The sequence below is a fragment of the Apteryx mantelli genome, chromosome 9 (genome assembly GCF_036417845.1).
Source record: "Apteryx mantelli isolate bAptMan1 chromosome 9, bAptMan1.hap1, whole genome shotgun sequence".
Taxonomy (NCBI): domain Eukaryota; kingdom Metazoa; phylum Chordata; class Aves; order Apterygiformes; family Apterygidae; genus Apteryx; species Apteryx mantelli.
The window spans coordinates 21,178,342-21,197,318 of record NC_089986.1 but is presented as its reverse complement, the minus strand read 5'-3'; the positions used below and the strand labels follow the sequence as shown (position 1 = coordinate 21,197,318).

Sequence of the window (18,977 nt, the reverse complement as noted above, 5' to 3'; positions counted from 1 at the left end):
AAACTATGTTGCTCATTTTTACTCAAAGGCTAAAGTTTAGGTATTAAGTCCTAGACCTGTAGATTCAGCAAGCAGGTTTTTGAAAGAGGGCTTCACCACTTTGGAAGTCCCTGGAGCAAAAACAACCAACACCTCGTTTGCATTAGCTCTATATAAGCTTTTCACAAATACCACCTGATTTCTAGAGAGCACTTCGTAATAAGTCACTGTCCCACAGGACAGACCTTATATATGCTGTTCTGTTTCATTTTACTCACTGAATACCTCCTTTTTTCTACTTATGCTATGGTTAGTTACCTCTCCATTAGTTACAGATTTTTTCATGATAAATATTAAGTAAATAATTGTGTGTCCAAGTATTTCCACAAAGGTTTCATCCATAAAAAACAAGCATCAGCCATGCAAGCTCAGCACAGCTCTCAAAACAATATGAAATTTGTAATAGTTTCCTCGACACCAACTATGCTCCAACTACGCCCCAATCACCTAGCTAGCAGACATTCACACACACACACACACACACACACACCCTGTAAGCAAGAGCAAAATCTGGCCAACCACACTGAGCTCAATCAACAGTTTATAATCAATTCAAGTTAATCAGATTATAATTAGTTTTATTTAAAAAGTTTCTAGCAAATAAAACAAGTTGCTCTACAGAAAATACAGGCCTAGATGCTGCATACTAAGAAATGCTCTCTTTGAATAAGATCCTCATCTTCAAAGGCCTTTACAGACCATTTCCTTCTGTGGAAGCTAAACCATTTTGAAACCTGAAGGTTCGAAGGTACAGAGGACTGAGACATGAAGGAGATACCCAGCTCCTTACTGATAGCAAAAAGTGCCCTTAGGTCAAAAATTTAACACGCTCCAATTACAAAATACTGGGTAGGAAGACACAGGATGCAAGCCACAAAAGTAAAACCAAGCGTGCCCATGTTTCCTGGGGCTAAACAAACTCTTGAGAAACGCACTCGCAGAATAACACGACACAGCGACCCCATCTTAGCCCGTCCTGCTGCTGAACAGGACAGAAATGGGAAGGGGCAGCTTGCCCCGGACGCCCAGCGCACGCCCCGCGCGCTCCGACAGCCAGGCCCCTCGCAGGGAGCGCACTGGGACCCGCTAGCAGGAGAGCAAAAGGCACGCTACCTATTTCTAAATAAAGACGACAGAGCGCTTACAACTGCATGGCCAAGTTTTAAGTCAGACTATGATGAACTTAAATTGTTGTGATTTCTAAGAGGTATTAAAGCTTCAGATTCTTTGGCACCATTGAATTCAGTAGAACAGTCGGTGTTTTCTGCGGATACAAAGAGGAACACACACATACACTTTTTCCTTACAGGCAGGCTACTCATTTACTGCTATTTCTCAGGCTTTGTTTTATTCCTCATCTACTTCCCTAAAAGGCAAAAATCAGCTCTAATGAGCACTATTCACATATAGTAAGGATTCCTACAATTATGACCAAAACCCCTCCTAGCTAGGACTTGAGAGGGGAAGTCGCATAGTAGTGTCCTCCTCCTAACAGTCTCGTGAGCTGCCAGGGTTAGGTGCTTTCAACAGTGCAAACAGCATTCATTCTTGGGACTCAAAACTCTGAAGCTTAAAACATTAGAAATCCAGTTACACTACAAAAGGCTAAGAAGAGCTCATGACTTACCTCAAGCTGTCAGGATGAAATGAAATAACTACCATTATCAAAGGTTAACTGGTAAACTAGTTTCTTAATTGCTTGGTCATGGAACTTAACTAAAGGTCAGGTTCCTTCAATGTACACAAAGATAGTATTATCTTTTTTTGAAACTCGCACGAATTTGTCATGTTTTTCAGATATGTAACTCTGAGCCTACTGAACTTTGGAAACAGCTGCAATTAAACAAAAGCAGGCCTATATACCTCCAAATTTTAAGGTACCTAACACTACATAAATTCTCAGTGGTACTCACTAGTTGTATATGCAATGCTTTCAGTTCAGCATCCTGAAATGCTGAGCTTTTTGGAAAATTCTGCCAGTTGTTCAGGGACTCACTGAAAGCTAAACTTCTGAAAATCTAGTAATGTCTCCGAGTTAACTTCAAAACTGCTCTAGCCCACAGCATCTTCAGTTGTCTGCCAATTGCTCAGAGCAACAGGAACGACACTGTAAAGTAGCCTTGACAAAAAGATTCATTTCCATGTAAAATATACAACCATAATACTTTCCTAGAGGAACCATGAACCATCTTAATAGATCTGCGACCAAATGTTACAACTGCAAAGATATTCTCCTTCTTATTTAAGAGGACTAATGAGAATAAAGTTATTCACTGTATTACCACAGATTCTTCATTATATTAGCACAGAACAGGAAAAAAAACCCACCCACAAACACAAAATTACAGAAGAAAACTGAACATCTCTTCATGAAGAAAAGGATCCACTGTCTCAAAGTCATTCTCAGAGAAGCCATTAAGTTTTTGATATCCAGAGTAATGTCACTCAAGAGAATATACTGAAAATCGAAAATCAGTACTTGCCTAGGTCTTCTCAACGGAAAGCTCTAAGCGCTTTATTTAAAAATTTTCTACGGTTTCAATTTTAGAGTCAAGAAAGCTTAGGCACAAAGTAGTTACGTGAACTGCTTAGTGTCACACAACCGAGTTTCAAGAGGTGCAATCCTGTCCCACTGCCATCAGTGGTCAAGCTGCCATTTACAGCAATGGAGGAGAATTTCATTCCCAGTTTTCCACCAAAGGCTCTGGGCTTTCTGCATTTGGTTATCACACTGCAGAAGAGTGGTTTTCTCCTCCTTTTGACCTGCATACAGTAAAATGTGAGAGCTGAATTCATCCAGAAAAGCTTTCTACTCCAGAAGCAGCATTACTGACTCCCACGGAGCAGCAAGCCTGTGTTACCGGCACAAGAAGGACCATCGCATAACGCAGCTCTTGGTCCATGTCTGATCTACGGTGTGACACTGTGGAAACAGTTTCCCCAACGCACTAGATTTCTGCTCCTGAATTCTCCATGCTTTAGTCTTAAGTTTGCTTTTAATCATTCCTGATGTGCAATAACTCATCATGCAGCTTGATAACTTCAGTCATTCATACATACACACAGAGAAATAAATCCTGCTCTCCAATACATGTAGCCTGAAGAGTATCTGGCCTGTAATTTCCTAACGATTGTCGGAGGGATGGAAGAAGGGGGGAGCATACTCACACAGCTCAGTCTGTGAATTTCTCCTCGATTCACTCGCCTAATGGTCCTTCTCTTCCTCCACAGCTCACTGGGCTCCCTTTTGAAAACCTTCCCTCGAAAGCTCATCGTATCAGTAGGAATTCAAGCAGCAAACAAATCACTTTAAAAACTCTGCTCCTGTAACTTCTTTGCTTCAGCAGCTTCAAGCAAAACAAATGAAAGCTATGTAAACTCTTCAAGGGGGAAGTAGGGCTAAACCTTACACGCTACAACCACAGTAACTGAACAGAAAGGAAAAGAAAAGTAGCAATAACTCATTTCCGCCTGTGAATAATATTTTGCTATTAAGGAGACAGTGTCTCATTAAGCCACAAACACACCCGTCCCCTTGTCTCTAATGCAAATCAAAATAGGAAGTTGTAGGAAAAAAGCCTACAACTGAACATCCCTCTCTGTCTCAAAACCCATGACATCCTTTCTTCTCAGCACCCTTCTTCATTTGAAAGCCAAAATGGCTGCATCCTCATTTCACGGGCACGCGTGTCTGCAGACACGCCTGTTGCGCACCTGGGCAAGCAGAGTTTAACAGCAGTCGGTGCAACAAGGGCTCCAGGCTGCCGAGGCCCGGAGAGCTCTCTGCTCCGACACCCAGGTGGCAGTTCCCCTTTCGACACGGCAGGGACATCGGCAAGGGGAAGCGTCCTGCAAAGCTCTAAATCTGCAGACAGTCACCAAAAAGGATGCAAAAAAGAAAGAAGTGTATAGGCTGCTGTTCAAAATACAGTTTTGACCTATAAAAACCTACTATTAGAACCATCCTCTGATTTAGTACTTCCTGCTGATATAATGTCTTCTTCCCATAAGACTTTGTATCAAACAACTTTGTCTAAATAAACTGTTAAAAAAAGAGTAATGAATTCTGAAAGTAATTTCATCCCCCCCTCTTCCTCCCTTGTTCGCTACACTTCTCACAGCAATGTCTGAAGCCTCCATTTCAGCTTTGGGACATTCAGATGTTCCCCCCTTTTATAGCAGTGTAATTCCAGAGCAACTTCATTATGTTCAAAAAGGACTGGAAGGACTTTGAATTTCTCCATACTGTCAGAATTGCAACTGAGCAGAATTTGATCTATTTTCTCAGTCTAGCTCAACAGCATCACAAACAAAAAAGCTAAGGGATTATTTTTCTATTGTGCACACTGCTGGCCTCCGTAAAGAACATCAGTCAGAAGGCACCTGTAACCTGCCAACTTAGAAAAATCACATTTTTCAACTCTGCTATCTTCTCAAGTTAGAATAAAGCTCCCAGTCAGTCTGCACAGCAAGTACCCCAAATTTCATCTTAATGCAGGCTGGCAGCCTCCACCATCAGCTCCAAATCACCAGAGCTGCCTAGGGGATCCTTTGGGGGCGCGGGGGCAAGTGCCAGCCCAGGAGCCCCTGCGCTATTGCTATTTCCACGTGACTGTGTTAGAGCCACAACAGCAACAGGACTAGTAAAATGGGAAAACCGTTCTAAATTAAGGTAGGAAACTCCTCCAGTATATAGCTGTCTAAAGACTGACAAAGCACCAAGGTCTTTTAAAGCCGAACAGAACCCCTCAGGGCCCACACGCAGCCCTTTCCATCCGCCTCTGGTACCACGGAGGGTTTGTCTCGCTAGAGCAGCAAAGCTGCATTGCCCTGTGCAGAGTGTCTTTAAGTGGCATGTGTTATTTTTTTATTTTTTTAAATTAGTGTGCATGACTAAGACAATTGATTGTTTTTGTTTTATGATTCTAAATTTTTTGCAAGTTGAAATATAAGCAACTTTTTTCATAACTTGTTCCAGTTAAGTATTCTGTAGGAGATCTGCAACTTTACTCTGAGTGACTTTTTTTTTTTTCTTTCCAGCAAATAATTCTGAATTCCATGCGCTCTTTCAGGCATTTTTCAGTATTACTAACATTTGATCCAAAGTAACAAACCTCTGCAGAATTTCCACGATTGTTCCATATGCAGGATTTCCATGCCAGGAAGCCAGCCACACTGAGCACAGTGTATATGACCTGAGCACTACAAAATAATGTATCAATCTGATTAGCTTGCTTCTGTCTTCCACAGTTAAAATACAATAGAGCAAAACTGAAATGCAAGAAGTATTTAGTTGTCAACTTCATGAATTAGAAAAAACGGCCCATTTATATCTTCATAATTTAGCTTTGTCTTTGAGAAGATCACTCCTGTTAAACTGAATTTTACCAGCCTGAAGTGTGATTGCTTGAGACAGTTTTCACTGTACTCCTACTTAGCAGTGAGAAGGATCTGTGTCTGGCACTAGAAGACAGAAAAGACAACAGAAACCCTTTGCCAAGATATGCAGACATTTCAAGTGGCTACCAATACAGAACCACAACATTAACCAAGTTGGAATCATCCTTGTTTTCTCTCAAGCCACCACACTGTCTTTGCCGAGTCCCAAGCGCCTCTCGCATAACATAGTGAATGCGGCTGCCAAGACAAAAGGTCCTTGCCAGAAGTTAAATTTAATGCTAGATTCATCAGTCCTGCTGACTTAACTTTCAGCAGATATCAATTCCGAGAGGCTCCGTAGAGTATCAACTCCCTTCTGTAACTCTATCAGACAGAGCAATCTTCAGCTTTTCTCATGCAATATTGCCCGAGCACTGGACAACAGGCACCACATTAGCAGGTGAACCTGGAAAAGGCTGTTTCTTAGACCAAAATATGTGGCATAATGCCACACTTCCCCCAAGGGAATATGAACTGCAAGGCATGAGTTTCTTGTACACTCAACTCCTCCAGCCTGCACAGAACCTGCAAAAACTACTCCTCAGTTTGACTTTGGCAACAGTTTAAAAGTCCAAATGCACATTCCAGCTCCAGGAGAAACCTCAGCCACCCCAGCTCTTCCACAGGAAGGCTTTCTCCTACGCTTCCTGCTCCCAGCATTGCTGCGGAGCCCTTCCAGGGCACCCTGGCCATGGAGAGGAGGACCACCACTACTTCCCGAAATGTAGATGAACTTTTGTGAACTTCCAAATAATACAAAAGGTGAACTTAGGTTCAAGTTTCCAGTTGGTCCTTATCCAATTTGTTCCACTGAGATCTTTTTTCCAAAGGATTTTCATTTCTAATATTATTAAACCTCATTTATTCATATCTGACAGCCAGTTTTTCACTGATTCAGTGCTAACAGCGCTGAGCATTGTATTTTTTGAACACCGTGGCATTAAAAGATTGAAGCAACAAAATAACAAATAAGCTATAGCATTAACACAGATGTATAAATAGAACTAATACCAAGCAACTGCAAATAAAGATTCCACTTTCTTCCATCTGTCTTGAATGCACTTCTACACTTGCAATGGGGAAGAGGTGTTCAGCCACAGGAAACCCTCCCCAGCCCTGGCTGATGTTTGAACTGCTGCATCTGGCTCGTACAGCCAAAATAAGGATGTTGAAACAGTTAAACTGATAAAACATGTAAGGTGGTCAATTCAGTGTTTAATTACTCTCTGCTTTGCTGCCTTTAAGAAACATTTTCTTCTTTTCACAGAATTTTGAAGAAATTTATTTATAAACTAGATAGAAGTAGCAATATTTGATATCTCCACTTTTTTCAGAAGTATCTATTTATTCCCTTTGTTTCATAGCCACTAGCACTCACTCTCCTGTACAGGTCATGAATTCTCTAATAATTCTTTTCTTCTTTCCCCCATTTTTTCTAGAGCTTCTGTCCAACTTAATTTGTTTCTGTCTTAAATCTATGCACTGTGACATGTTTCATTGACTTTAGTTTGAATCTATGACATACAGCTACATGTACAAATGTACTGCTGCACAAAACTAGTCCACAGCTACTGTAAGTTTTCAATCAATAGGAAATGAGTTTCACTAGTGTTTTTCTAGCAGCCCTATAAAAACACAAAAAGCATGCATCTTCAGCTAATGTAAAGGACACTTCAAAACAGCCTAAGTACTTGAGCTGCTACATAACAAATACTGAATTAACTATACTGCCCCCTCCTAAAAATCAAACGCTCTACCTCCCCCCACCATGAAGGATCAAAATGAAGCTTCAATTAGCCACACCAGTAATTTTTTCAGGTTTATAGCAGAAAAATCACAGGCAAAGTCAAACTCACAGCAAGTTACAGGAGAATGAACTCTTCTCTTCAGCTTGGTACTTTTGTCCAGGAAGAACAATGACATGTACAAACACGGCACAAGTCAAAATACAGTCTTGGTTTATGCCTGTGCATTATGTAAGTGCACATCCATGGCCATTGCTCACAAATTCCTGGCTCAGAGTTTTGTTAATATTACAATTACACCTCTAAAATAGGTACAGGTGGAAAAATCAAATGAGAGAGGACAACCTAAAAGAAAGAATAGGGGAGCTCTGAATCAGAAAGGAAGAAAGATACTAGAAGAGTAGGTACTAATCAACAAAAAAGTCACACTTGAGCAGGCTCAGGCTCCCGCAAGCATGCATCGAGATTGAGGCTCATCACAGAGGGGAAAAGACTTCACTGCCACCATAGCAGCTATCCATAGCCACTCCACAGCTAAGGACTACAAGCACTTTGGTATCCATTTCAAAATCAAAGAGAAATCTGTGCCAATCTTAACACTGGAATATATATAAAAGTCTATTGAAATGTTAGCAATAATTACTGCAAACAATTAACAACACATCAGCTCTTAAATCTACTACAACAAGCTAAAGGACTGTCTCGCTCATTTTCTATTCTTTTATTCTGTTAAAAACAAGACATCCATCTTCCCAGAATATTATTTTCCCTAAGGCTAACATTTCTAAAGTGGCAGCTCCAAAGGCTTTTTGTTTAACAGATTTGAAAAAGGTAGTTTAATTAACAAATAAGAAAACTCCTTTTGCTGGAACAAGCTGCATTAAAGATTTCAACTGTGCTGTGTATTATGCCTATTCTGCCAAAGTTGGGAGATGCACCTAGGTTTTGGACATGAGACTTTACGATCTTGAAAATAAGAGGAAGGATTTTGTGCATCCAAAAACTTGGCCCCCCCAAATGCAAATCAAATGTTAATTAGCGAAAGATAAACTTCTCATAAGAAAACTTGCCTCATTTACAAGCTTAGACCATTGCAATGACAGCGATGCTATCATGCAAGCGGCCTCTGCAGTATAGACCAGTACCAAGAAGTCTGTCTGACAATTTACTGCTTCATCCTTCAAAGCATGCATGAGATTCCTGCCTACCTCCTCTGCACGGCCTGCAGCATGGCCAGTACGTCAGAGCTGCTGGCAGGAACACAGCAACAAAGTTGTTGAAGAAAAACCAAAGGGTGACAGTCACGCCAAACATCCAACCCCCTGGAGTGGAAACAGCTCTGCACTTACTGACCCTGCTGTTAGCACAGGTCCAGCAGGCAACCGTCAGTTCGGGTATCAGTGAGAAGAAACGAAAAATACGGTACCCTGGAGGGGGTCGCAAAGGGTTCCCTATCCTTATCCTTTCCTACGTGCTCCACATTGCCTTCCAGCTTCTCTATCCCATACGAATATGGGGGGCCAGAGTCACAAAACCTGGAGGCCTGACTGCTGTGCTTCAGCTACAGGGGACAGTAGCAAGCAGATTAATACAGTTACACCCCGCAACACGCGAGCGGTGCCAGGAGGTAAGCTGCATTAATATGCACTGATGCTGCTTTTCATATCCATCACCCAGGCTTCATATTCGATTCCCTCGTAAGCACGCTGTCGCTGTTTATCATGGCCTGCACAGTGCAGCAGGGCAACGCTGCTAGAAGTAGGTTAATGCAGCCGGACAAAGCGAGCCATATCAGATACAATTTGTCATCCCTTCAGCGGCTTCTCAGAGCGCTTGCTAGGAAATTGAGTGTAATCAGTGGAACACACTCCACATATCAGATACAAATCCAAAAATCTACCAACAGGATCGAGAGGCCAAAACTGAGGTGTCAGTGATTGTACACCACATATTGCTCTTACCTGCATCCTCCAGAAATCAAAAATAGTATTTTCTCTTTAGTGGTTTATGAATGCATGTGAAAACTGCACTTGTTAAAAGCTTCATGTTGGACAGGCAAAGCAGATTACAGCAGCCAGGATTTTTGGAACCTACCAGAGAATGCAGAAAGCTCTAGTTATCTCATCCCAATTCCTTCATCATCAGTGATTCAAAAATTCAAAGAGAGATCATCTTTTGGAATGAAATGTTCAATATTGGTCCATGCTTTGAAAGTGTCCCTTTTTAAGGGGAAAATATAAAAACAAAACAATTCAACAAGAGAAGTAAAGCAATTTAGTTAGGAAAAAATACATACAAAGCAGCCTTTTTCAAAGTCAGTCTAGTATTGAATCAGCTGGAAGTGAGTAACATTGTTTTTTTGAGAAATACAACTCCACTTCTGGCCTAATGACTTAAGCTGAAATATCAGCTCCAGTATATAAACAGACTCTGCGAAACCATAGAATAGCTGATACTTGCATTCTGTCTGCAAATCCATAAAACTAGTCCTGACCAGACAAAGGGCCAAGAATTCATCACAGTAACGAACGACTCTGGCACACAAGGCGAGCTCTCCAAGGCAGGGTGGCGATGTCCCTGCATAAATACCCATGAGAAGAAATCTCTTAGATTTGCCGGAGCTCTGCTAACCGACCTTTCCAGACAACAGCCCCTGATGCCCGTGGCTCCAGCTACGTCCATCCATTTCTTTTCTTCTCCGGCTGACAGTGCAGTGATCTCAGCTATTCTCTCCTCCATGCCTTTACCTTCACATTACGGCCCAGATATTAGTGCATCTCATGCAGAACAAATTTGTGAGAGGTTTCTGTTTCTTTGCTGGGTGTGAAAGGGTAAAATACACCCTCTCATTGAACTGGTGGTGTCGCAAGCTTTCAGCAGGTTGCACTTGCCAGGGCCTTTGTGCATTGCCAGTCAATAAGATTCATTTGTGGTTGGAAGTGCCCCCAGAGGGGCTTGCAGGAGAAAGGCCTTGGGGGGGGGGGCATTTTGGCAGTTTGAGTCTGATCTCGCATAGAGTGCTCAAGGGCTCTCGCAGAACATGTATTTCACCACCTCAGAACAGCCTTGTAAGCACTCACAAGAGCTTGCTGATAATGTCTATGCTCCAAAAGCCACCTGCTACCCCTTTGCTGATTTTACTCATGAGAAACGTCTTCTTATTCTCCCATTTGGGAAACAGGCTCAACTGAAAAAGCAGCAGTCCCCACCTCTCCAAAAATCTGGGACCGCTGCTAAACACACACACACACGTTTCCACTTCCTCCTAGCCTTAAGCACATTTGCAGCATCTAACCCCACAAGAAAACACTCTCAACTACTGCAGCATTTCAGCAGCTTTCCCGGTTGGAAATTCACCTGCGCCCAGCAGGAATACCACATGTTTGCTTGCCACCAGTAGGAGAATGGCCTGGGAGAACATGTCAATGCAAACTCCAAAGGCCTCCAGCTGAGTCCGCACAGCATCACCAACACAAAACAAGTGCCGTGGTTCTCGTGTCTTCTGCCACTCCTTGCCCACTTGTTCAGCCCTCTCCAGAGGGCAGCCGTGCAGGGACGCAAGGAGAGAGGAGGGGCTGTGCCACGGCATTGCCAGTTGGTCTCTTCCACAAGCGCGAGAACCCTCCTGTGCTGTGAAGCTGTGGACTCACATACAGCCCAACCGAGCCCAGCAGTCGTGGGCTTTTGTTCCAGGTATCTTTGCACAGGCTGGATGGAAATTGGGCTGCACGTCCTCTCTTCAGCAAACAAAATGCTGCTTCTTACATCAGGAATCAGGTTGGAAGACTAAACTTTCCATTTGCAATGTAGTCCTGCTGATGTGTGCAAAAGCAAAATATGCAATTACTTTTAATTTCTTCTTTCGTTTGATCCATTGGGAAATTTCAAACAAACATTACCCTTTTGTTTTCATCTACTTGGACCAGAGTCAGCTCTTGATAACAAAACATATATAGCGATGAAGGGCCATAAAAGGCCATTAAATAATTTAATCATATAAATTTACTATCTCTAGACATGCCGCTGCTGCTGGGTTTTTTGGCTTCTACTACATGCTTTTGATTGTAATTCTAATATGTGCTATTGATGTCTATGCTAAGTTGCAGAAAGGATTTTTCTTTTTCATTTATTACCAAGAAAAGGTCAGCTTAGACACAACATCTGGTTTACAAAGAGGATCCACATTTTCCTCTAATTTTCCAGCTGGAATGACTAAAGCAAAAGGAGGTCAGGCAACTTAATGCCAAAAAGAGTATCTGCAATGCCACAATATTGATATATATAATATCCCGGGAACCTCTTCATTGCTTTTTTTTAAACTACTAAAATACTCTCCCTCTGTACGTATACAAGCTGATTGTAAGACCATTATTCTGTTACAAGTATGTGATATCAAACACAGATTATCAGAGTTACAAACTGCTTTAAACTCTCTTCTAGTGCCCATGAATATCTTAAGCAATTAAGAAAGTGACTGCATACAGTAATTCATCATTTGGATCCTATAATGGAAAGCTAAGTAATGGGATTCTCGATGACAGAGAAAGCCTAAGAATTTCAAAAACAGATGGGAAAGAATATCTTATTTTATCAAAGAAGGAATGAAATATAAAATCCTGCTAATCAGATTTACATTAATCTAGTTTGGTATGTGGAAAAGAGAAAAAGACAACCTGCATCCTTTTGACCTTCCTTTTCTCTTACCTGATCTCTTGGGATACAGAGAGAAAAACAGAGCAGTCTAATGGAGAGTGCCAAGACCTGATATGGTATTTCTCGCTCTGACATAACTTCCTGTACATCAAAAGAGTTGTTTCATGTTTCCACTCTCCATTTCTAATTTCCCTTTGCTCATAAAATAAGACTAGAAAAGCAAGGACCATCCCATTCTGCTGTTGATTAAAAGCCTAAATACTCAGGGCCTACAGCTCATTACTGCATTATTCTTAATGCATCTGTAATCACCTAGACTAGCAAATGCCTCAAGATTTAGCTAGAGAACTGAAGACTTGTTTGGGGAAAAAAGAATTGATAACTAAAAACTGCTAATCCTAATTGATACTTGTAACAACTGTGCAGTCTTCAGTATTACCAAAATAAGAAGATAAAAGTTTGGGAAAAAACAGAATGGGCAGTGGTTAGGATCCCAGAATGGGTCCAGTGTTTTGTGGGAGCCTGCGTAAAGTAATCAACAAACCTAAATATAGCCCCAATCTTGGCAAAAAGAAATTCAGCATGATATATCAAGTTTTACACTCATTCCCTCAATCATCCCAGCCTCGCAGCAAGCAATATCCAACTGACTGCTGAGGGTCCTCCTACACAAACAAGCTACAATGCATCAGCTGACTCTCAGTATTAAGATCCATGCACATGGGCAGTAAACTGCAACAAATGCAAAATAATTCATGTTAGCAGAGGCAATGAACTTCACATACTTGCATATGTAAGAGGCAAGAGGATACAAAGTACAATACTACTATTTCAGTAGCGAGCAAAGTACTGAACATGCACAAAGATACCACAGGCTAAATTCCAGCTTATACAGGAACAGTCATATTGAGTAAGAGGAAAGTTCATTTAATGCAGACTTCTGCACCTGCAAGAATTTATAGGTGCCTAAAGAAACACAAGCACACAAGACATCAAGCACAGTATTTCTCCTGAATATGCTTCCAAGCACACTTATGGAGGTTCTCAGCTAGAAATGGTATCTTTGTATTTAATAACTCCCAAAGATTTTTCTTTCATGAATTCTCCTAGTCATTCTTCTCCACGGACATTACAGATTTGGGGCGAGGGGAGGGGAGTGGGAAGGAAACCTACAGTTTAATTATTCATTCTGTGAAGTAGAGCTCCTTTTTCAAACCTGCCATCAACTAGTTTCATCTGATGGTCCCTACTTCTCTTGTCAGAAGAGAATGCAAGCAAAGTCGTGTCTCTGACCGCTCTTGATTTTTCTGACTTCCATCATATCCCCCCACAGTAGCTTCTTCAGGCTAAAGGCTCAGTCTTTGTCTACACACTCGCAGAGTAACTCTCCCACTTTGCTGATCCTCCTCACCCCTCTCTGTAATTTTGCCAGTTCCAGTGCGTCTGTTTTGAATTGCGCATGGTATTAAAGCCCCCTCAAGAGGCTGCTATGGAAGTCTGCTACCCAAGGAAAGATCAAAAAGCAAACTTTATTTCCGACTTCTGAATGGGCTAAAAAACAAGAGCAGAACTGTGCCATTCTTAACAGGGTAGAGCTGCCCTGCGCGCCCAGGCCCTGGGAGGCAGAGCACCGAATCAGCAGTTCCTCTTCCTCACTTTCTCAAGCCGATTTTCTCTAATGGGATGAGGGCGAGGCAGTATTTCTTCCTTCTCCCGTGTTTCTCCCCACTCCCACCCCTTGCTCCTTGTATGCAACATGCACAGACAAGCCCTTGGACATTCAGTTACAAGCCTTACTAGCAGGGACCTGAACTGGTCATTGACAACCTAAGCCTGCCCCAAGTTAGCTGGATTTTATTTTGGAAATTTTAGAGAGTCCAATAAATTCACTCTCTCTAACTACAGAAATAGCTGGAACAACATGGTCCTTATTTCTGTCCAGCATCACTTGAGCTAGATACAAAAGAATTGATCAGAAGATCAGAAGCTAAGAGGTTAATTTCTGATTTTCTACAAATACATCCTAGAGCCAAGCATAAACAAGTGCCAGAAAAAGATGTGGATGGGAAGTAAAGCAGAGTTTGCTGCAGTTCTTCCCCACTCAGTTCCTTGTTCTGCTTGAAAGACTGCAGACATGGTCTGACTCTAGGAGCAAATCCTTTGTGAAAATATTTCCAAGAAATCCAGTTGCCTTTTGAATGCACTTTACAAAAAGAAGTGCTCAATCACCAATTTTGGATGCTTTCTGCAGGCTCATGTAACTCAAAATTGCCTTTGATTTTGTTTTAAAAAGGAAAGTTGGCAAGCACTTGGTATGTGCAAAAGCTTTTGGCAGCTTAAAAGTATTGTGTAACGAGAATTCTCTGTGTAAGGTGGTACAAACTTAGGTCAACTCATCTCAAACATTTCATTTGGACAGGTCCTTTTTGGTGCGCTCTTCAAGAACTGTCTTTTTTATATAATGAAAACATTTCAGAATTACATTTTATTAAGCAATATTGAGAGTTTGTCAGATTCAGAAAGGCCAGGCTAAAACACACTGGTACAACACCAAGCTCATTTAAGATCTGCTTCATCTTTTATATAAAAATTTGAATTAAGCACAAGCTATCAAGAGTTTATCATTTCCAAAGAGTTCTTCAGTTCAAACTGTGCTCATGGGTTTTCTTTACACTTCCATACATTCTGGGACACTGTTCTGCGCTTGCGCAGCCATTGGAGGAATGAGCACTCTACCTGTCAAAGCTGCTTTGCTGGGGGTTTCTAAACAAAAGTATTTTAGCCCACTGTTACAGATGCACACGCACTGTGGTCACAACTCCTTCCCTAACCGATGCCTTTGGTACCCAGTCAGCAGAAACAAAATTACATGATAGAAGGGGCTAATTGTGATCAAGAAGAACCAGACGCAGTGTGAACAACAAAATATATCTTCGACCAATATTTGAAAATGTATTCATGAAAAGTCTGCGCACAATTCCTATCAGGAAGTGTTTTCTACTGTATTTACCAGATTCGAGGTACAGATTGTTCTCCCTGTATTTGCCACGTGTCTGCTGCTCACATTCCCTTCAAGGCTGTGTTACAAAGCACATGTCTAACACTCACAAGTAGAGGCACCTAGTGACGGACTTGACTTCTTCTGGTTACAGGTCAGTTAAAAGAAAACCCAGCGGCAAGACTGTAAGGCTAAGAAAATTGGCCATTCCTGACCATACACAATCTTTCACATAACTCCACCTCCTAACGGACTGTGCCTTACCCCCTTGCCAAAACCAAAGGGCTAAGGCTGCTCGAGAGCATGGCAGGAGCCAAACGCAGTAGCCAAGTCGCAGCCCCAAAGTACGAGCCCAGGCTCGAGCGCCCGCCAGCAGGCGGATGGACTGAGCGAGCAGCAGGGCTTGTGGCCGGCTGCTTTTTCTGGGGAGCTCAAGGGAGATGAGAAAAGGCTCCTTAAGCACGTTCAGGACTGAGGTAAAGGCAGGGAAAGAGCTAAGGCACTGAAAGGAAAGAAGTGAAGATGGGATCTGTGAACACCAATCTTATTCTTTACTCTCAAGCCTCAAGTATCCAAGAACGAGAAAAAAAACAGGCCCAGTTCCAGGCTCAGTTTCTCCCAAGAAAGTGTCCTCCCTCTGTACCCCACTAAGATCAGACCTGCTATAGAAAAAGCTGTAATACATGTTTGCACATAATTTACTAATGGAAGAGACATCTCAAAAAGGAGAGTGGAACATCTGGTTCCAGGAATTTACATTTCAGTAATTAATCACTTTACTGTTACATTTATCCTCCAAAAGATCTAATTTTAGACTTAAGTCACAACCTGTTGATAACATCAAGGTAACACCAAACCGTTACTGAAGAGCCAAAGAAAATTATGAGTGATTGATGACATTATGTTCAACTCCCAACATACTAGTTTCATAGCTAACCACTGGCCGATTCAGCAAGGCCACATGTTTTCCACTCTCCCTAACTTTAGGATTTCTCCCTCTCATTTTTTTTTTCTTTTAAGACAGAAACATGCAAGCAGCACAGAATTATATTTCTGAGCTGTTTTACTGCATTAAGTCAAACATTTCTTCTACTGAATTTACACATGTATTAACCAAGAACTGAATCTGGCTGTCTCATCTTCAAGCACGTATCAATATTAATGAAAAGAAAACGAGCACAGCAGTTGACAGATGAGAAATGAGGAAAAGCAAACACTAAAGGCATGAAGCGTTTGGTTCAGCTGGTTCCATAAACGGTATTCAGAGTGATCCCTGAGGCACAAAAAAGCCTGACAAAAACATTACAATAGCTATTTTTCACTGAAAACCATGCACACAGAATCTATTATGTTTTAAGCTAACCACAAATTGGCAATAATTATTAACAGACTGCAATTGTAAGAGTAACATATTGCACACAAATTCTTTCTGTTTAGACAGAAGATCACATTTTGTCCTAAAGAGGCACAAAGTTAAAGAACATTTTTCCACTTTTTTAAAAATAGTTTATTTTTGTACATGTGTACAAGCTGTTCACTTGTTATAATTTATTTATATTTATTTATAACTTATTTATATAGGTCACCAAGTCTAAGCTAAGAGACCCAGGAGAGCTGAAATAAGTGATGCCCCAGGCCAGTGGGGGAATCTGCACATCGAGTTTCTCTCTGCTTGGAGATGTGTGTACATATGCATAACTACTGCATCTCAGTGTAGGAGACTATGGTTCACACTCTAAGCTACCTTAGATAGGCCTGCACTTGGAATAGTGCCCCGAGATGATGGCAGATCCTTGTCACCTCAAATCCCCCGAGGTATTGAACAGCAACGTGCTTTTTGATGCTGAACGATAGTCCTTTCTCCACTGTGGTATTCCTCACTCCAATCGTGAATTAAGGCTGGAAGATTTCACTATTCAAGGAAGTGATCCAAAAGCTAGAACAGCAGGAAGGAGCTCTGGCGTTTCCCAGACACGGCCTTAGTGGCACTTGCTGTGACAACGCTGTGCCTGTTCCCGCACTCCTGGAACAACCGTACAGCAACAACCAGAGTTCGGTTACCTGAGGACTTTGGCAGAGAGTTCATTTCTCAGCTTCTACATTTTGCATAGACACAAAAACAGAGCTGCCAGTTAGCACTAGCTGACAGGCTCAAATAAGCTGCTTAACCTTAGAAATGAAATCCTTGGTTCTGCCTTTACCAACTGTTTTTGCATCAGAACCATTCGCCCGTGCTGGTGCTGTTACTCTGCAGCTACAGGAGGTACCGTGATCTGGAACTAGCCTCGATCAGCCCCGTGCTGACAGCAGTCATCAACAGCCATGAAACGATCATGTCTTTCAGCGTGGGTTTGCGCAATACAGGAAACGCAATCTAGAAGTCAGACTCTCTTGAGAGTTTTTAGAAATCAGGTGGCAGCTCTTCGGGGATCCAAGGCAAAAGATACGGTCACCAATGTTAGCCGCACTGAGTTTTACAGTGCCTACAGCACCTGCGCTTCGTTTTACACCGTGGATGTGCTCACGGCACCTACTCCTCCGTTCCCCTTTCAGCCCCAGCCCCGAGCCTGCTGGCAGCAAGGTGAGCTCCCTGTTTGGGGAAGCGAGGGGGCTCAGGAGCCCTTATCAGGGCAGGGGAGGCAAAACTACTCCCGTGGCACCATGCCACATCACCACCGCGCTGGCCCAAAGCTGCTGGGAAGGCTGTGGAGCAACGACGACTTTCTACACCATTACAATCAAATCACTCTGGAGCAGAGCGGAGTATGAAACGCAGAGGTAAAGGCTGTTTAGATTACGGTTGTAAGCAGAGAAGCTGTACGAAAGCCAGTGTTGTTGTGCTCCATTCAGATTTCCAGTCCATGCCCGAGGGAGAGGGCTGCCGGGCAGCCGGACACCCGAGCATGAGGGTCCCCCCTCGAGAAGGGGTGATGAGGGGGCAGGGGAGGAGGCATTAACATAGGAAGAGAGGACTAATACCCACTGTAAAACAAAAATAAAACTCTTGATAAGAGCAAGGAGGAGGGAAAAAACAGTATCAATGAGAGTATCTTGATGTGCCAACACAGAGCAGCGGTAGCCAGCTTTTAAAAAGCAAATCTTACAAAAGCGCAACAGCAGCGTGCCAATTCCTTTTGAGATGAGAAGAAACAGTATTTTCCACTTGGCTTCTCTCTTTCTCGTCACTGAACTCTTCCTTCCTCACCCACTGTCTTTGCTGCAATGGCTCCCTCTCTCCCCAGCAGCTTTTATTTTGGCAGCACTTCTGGCTGGCTGGGTGGCTCTCTAGGAGGGCCAGTTCCCTTTACAGCTCTCCTTCTCGCCCCGTTACCTCTTATGGGGCATCACCATTTCCAAGCCAAATCAATATCCCCGTGCTCGCAGCCAAAGACCTGGTGATGGGTCCCGAACGCTGCCACTTGCACCAAACCCTGAGCAGCTCTACTCCGTAGTCTGGAGGGACAACGGAGCAAAACCGGCTCCGGAGCTGGCTCAGGATGCCAAAGCCAGCAGAGAGTTAATGCCAGCAGGAGAGAGGGCTCAGGACTGGCATCAAAGCCACTTTCTGAAGCATGGCTTTACTTTACGACTTCTTTGAAAAGGCAGAGCCAAGGAGCCGACCCGCCCAGCCACGTTCCCAAGCGCCTTGGGCACCCCCTCGCCCAGGCATCCCTACAGGGCTCCCCTAACCTGCGGCCAGCGCTGCTGCTAAACCAAGTTGTGCTTCTGCAGCGGAGCCTGGGCAGCGCAGGAGACGCCGCTCCTGCGCCCGGGTCTGGCCACACCAGCGCTCCCAGCCCGTGTCAGCACAGGTTAATGCAGCTGCCCGAGCCCCCGTGCAGCCTGGTCAGTGCAGCGCCAGCAGGCGACACACGCTTGCACGCCAAGACCTCGTCCTGCAGGTGCAGCATCCAGCTATTTACCCCAGTCAGGAGTTTGAAACTACTTGTGCAGCCAAAGATGCACATAAAAGACAGACATAAAAGACAGAGGACTTCTCTGAAAAGTCCTAGGTGGTACCGGTCACAAAATATGAAAAATTGGAATGTGAATCCAGAAGTTAACTCCAGTTTTATTCTATGCATTATTTCAAAACAAAAGAG

The 18,977-nt window shown here is 42.9% G+C and overlaps 1 protein-coding gene across 5 annotated transcripts in view; it reads right to left on the bottom strand.

Annotated features, from left to right (window-relative positions):
- Positions 1–18,977, bottom strand: part of DOCK10 (dedicator of cytokinesis 10) — a 171,995-nt gene that overhangs the window by 115,446 nt on the left and 37,572 nt on the right. The window contains exon 1 of one of the 5 annotated variants that reach the window (XM_067301912.1): positions 3,208–3,312. The exons of the other annotated variants lie outside the window; for them this stretch is intronic. Within the exon in view, the coding sequence (XP_067158013.1) occupies positions 3,208–3,312 (105 nt within the window). Of the gene's footprint in view, positions 1–3,207; positions 3,313–18,977 lie in introns of those variants that run through there. 5 annotated transcript variants of the gene reach the window in all.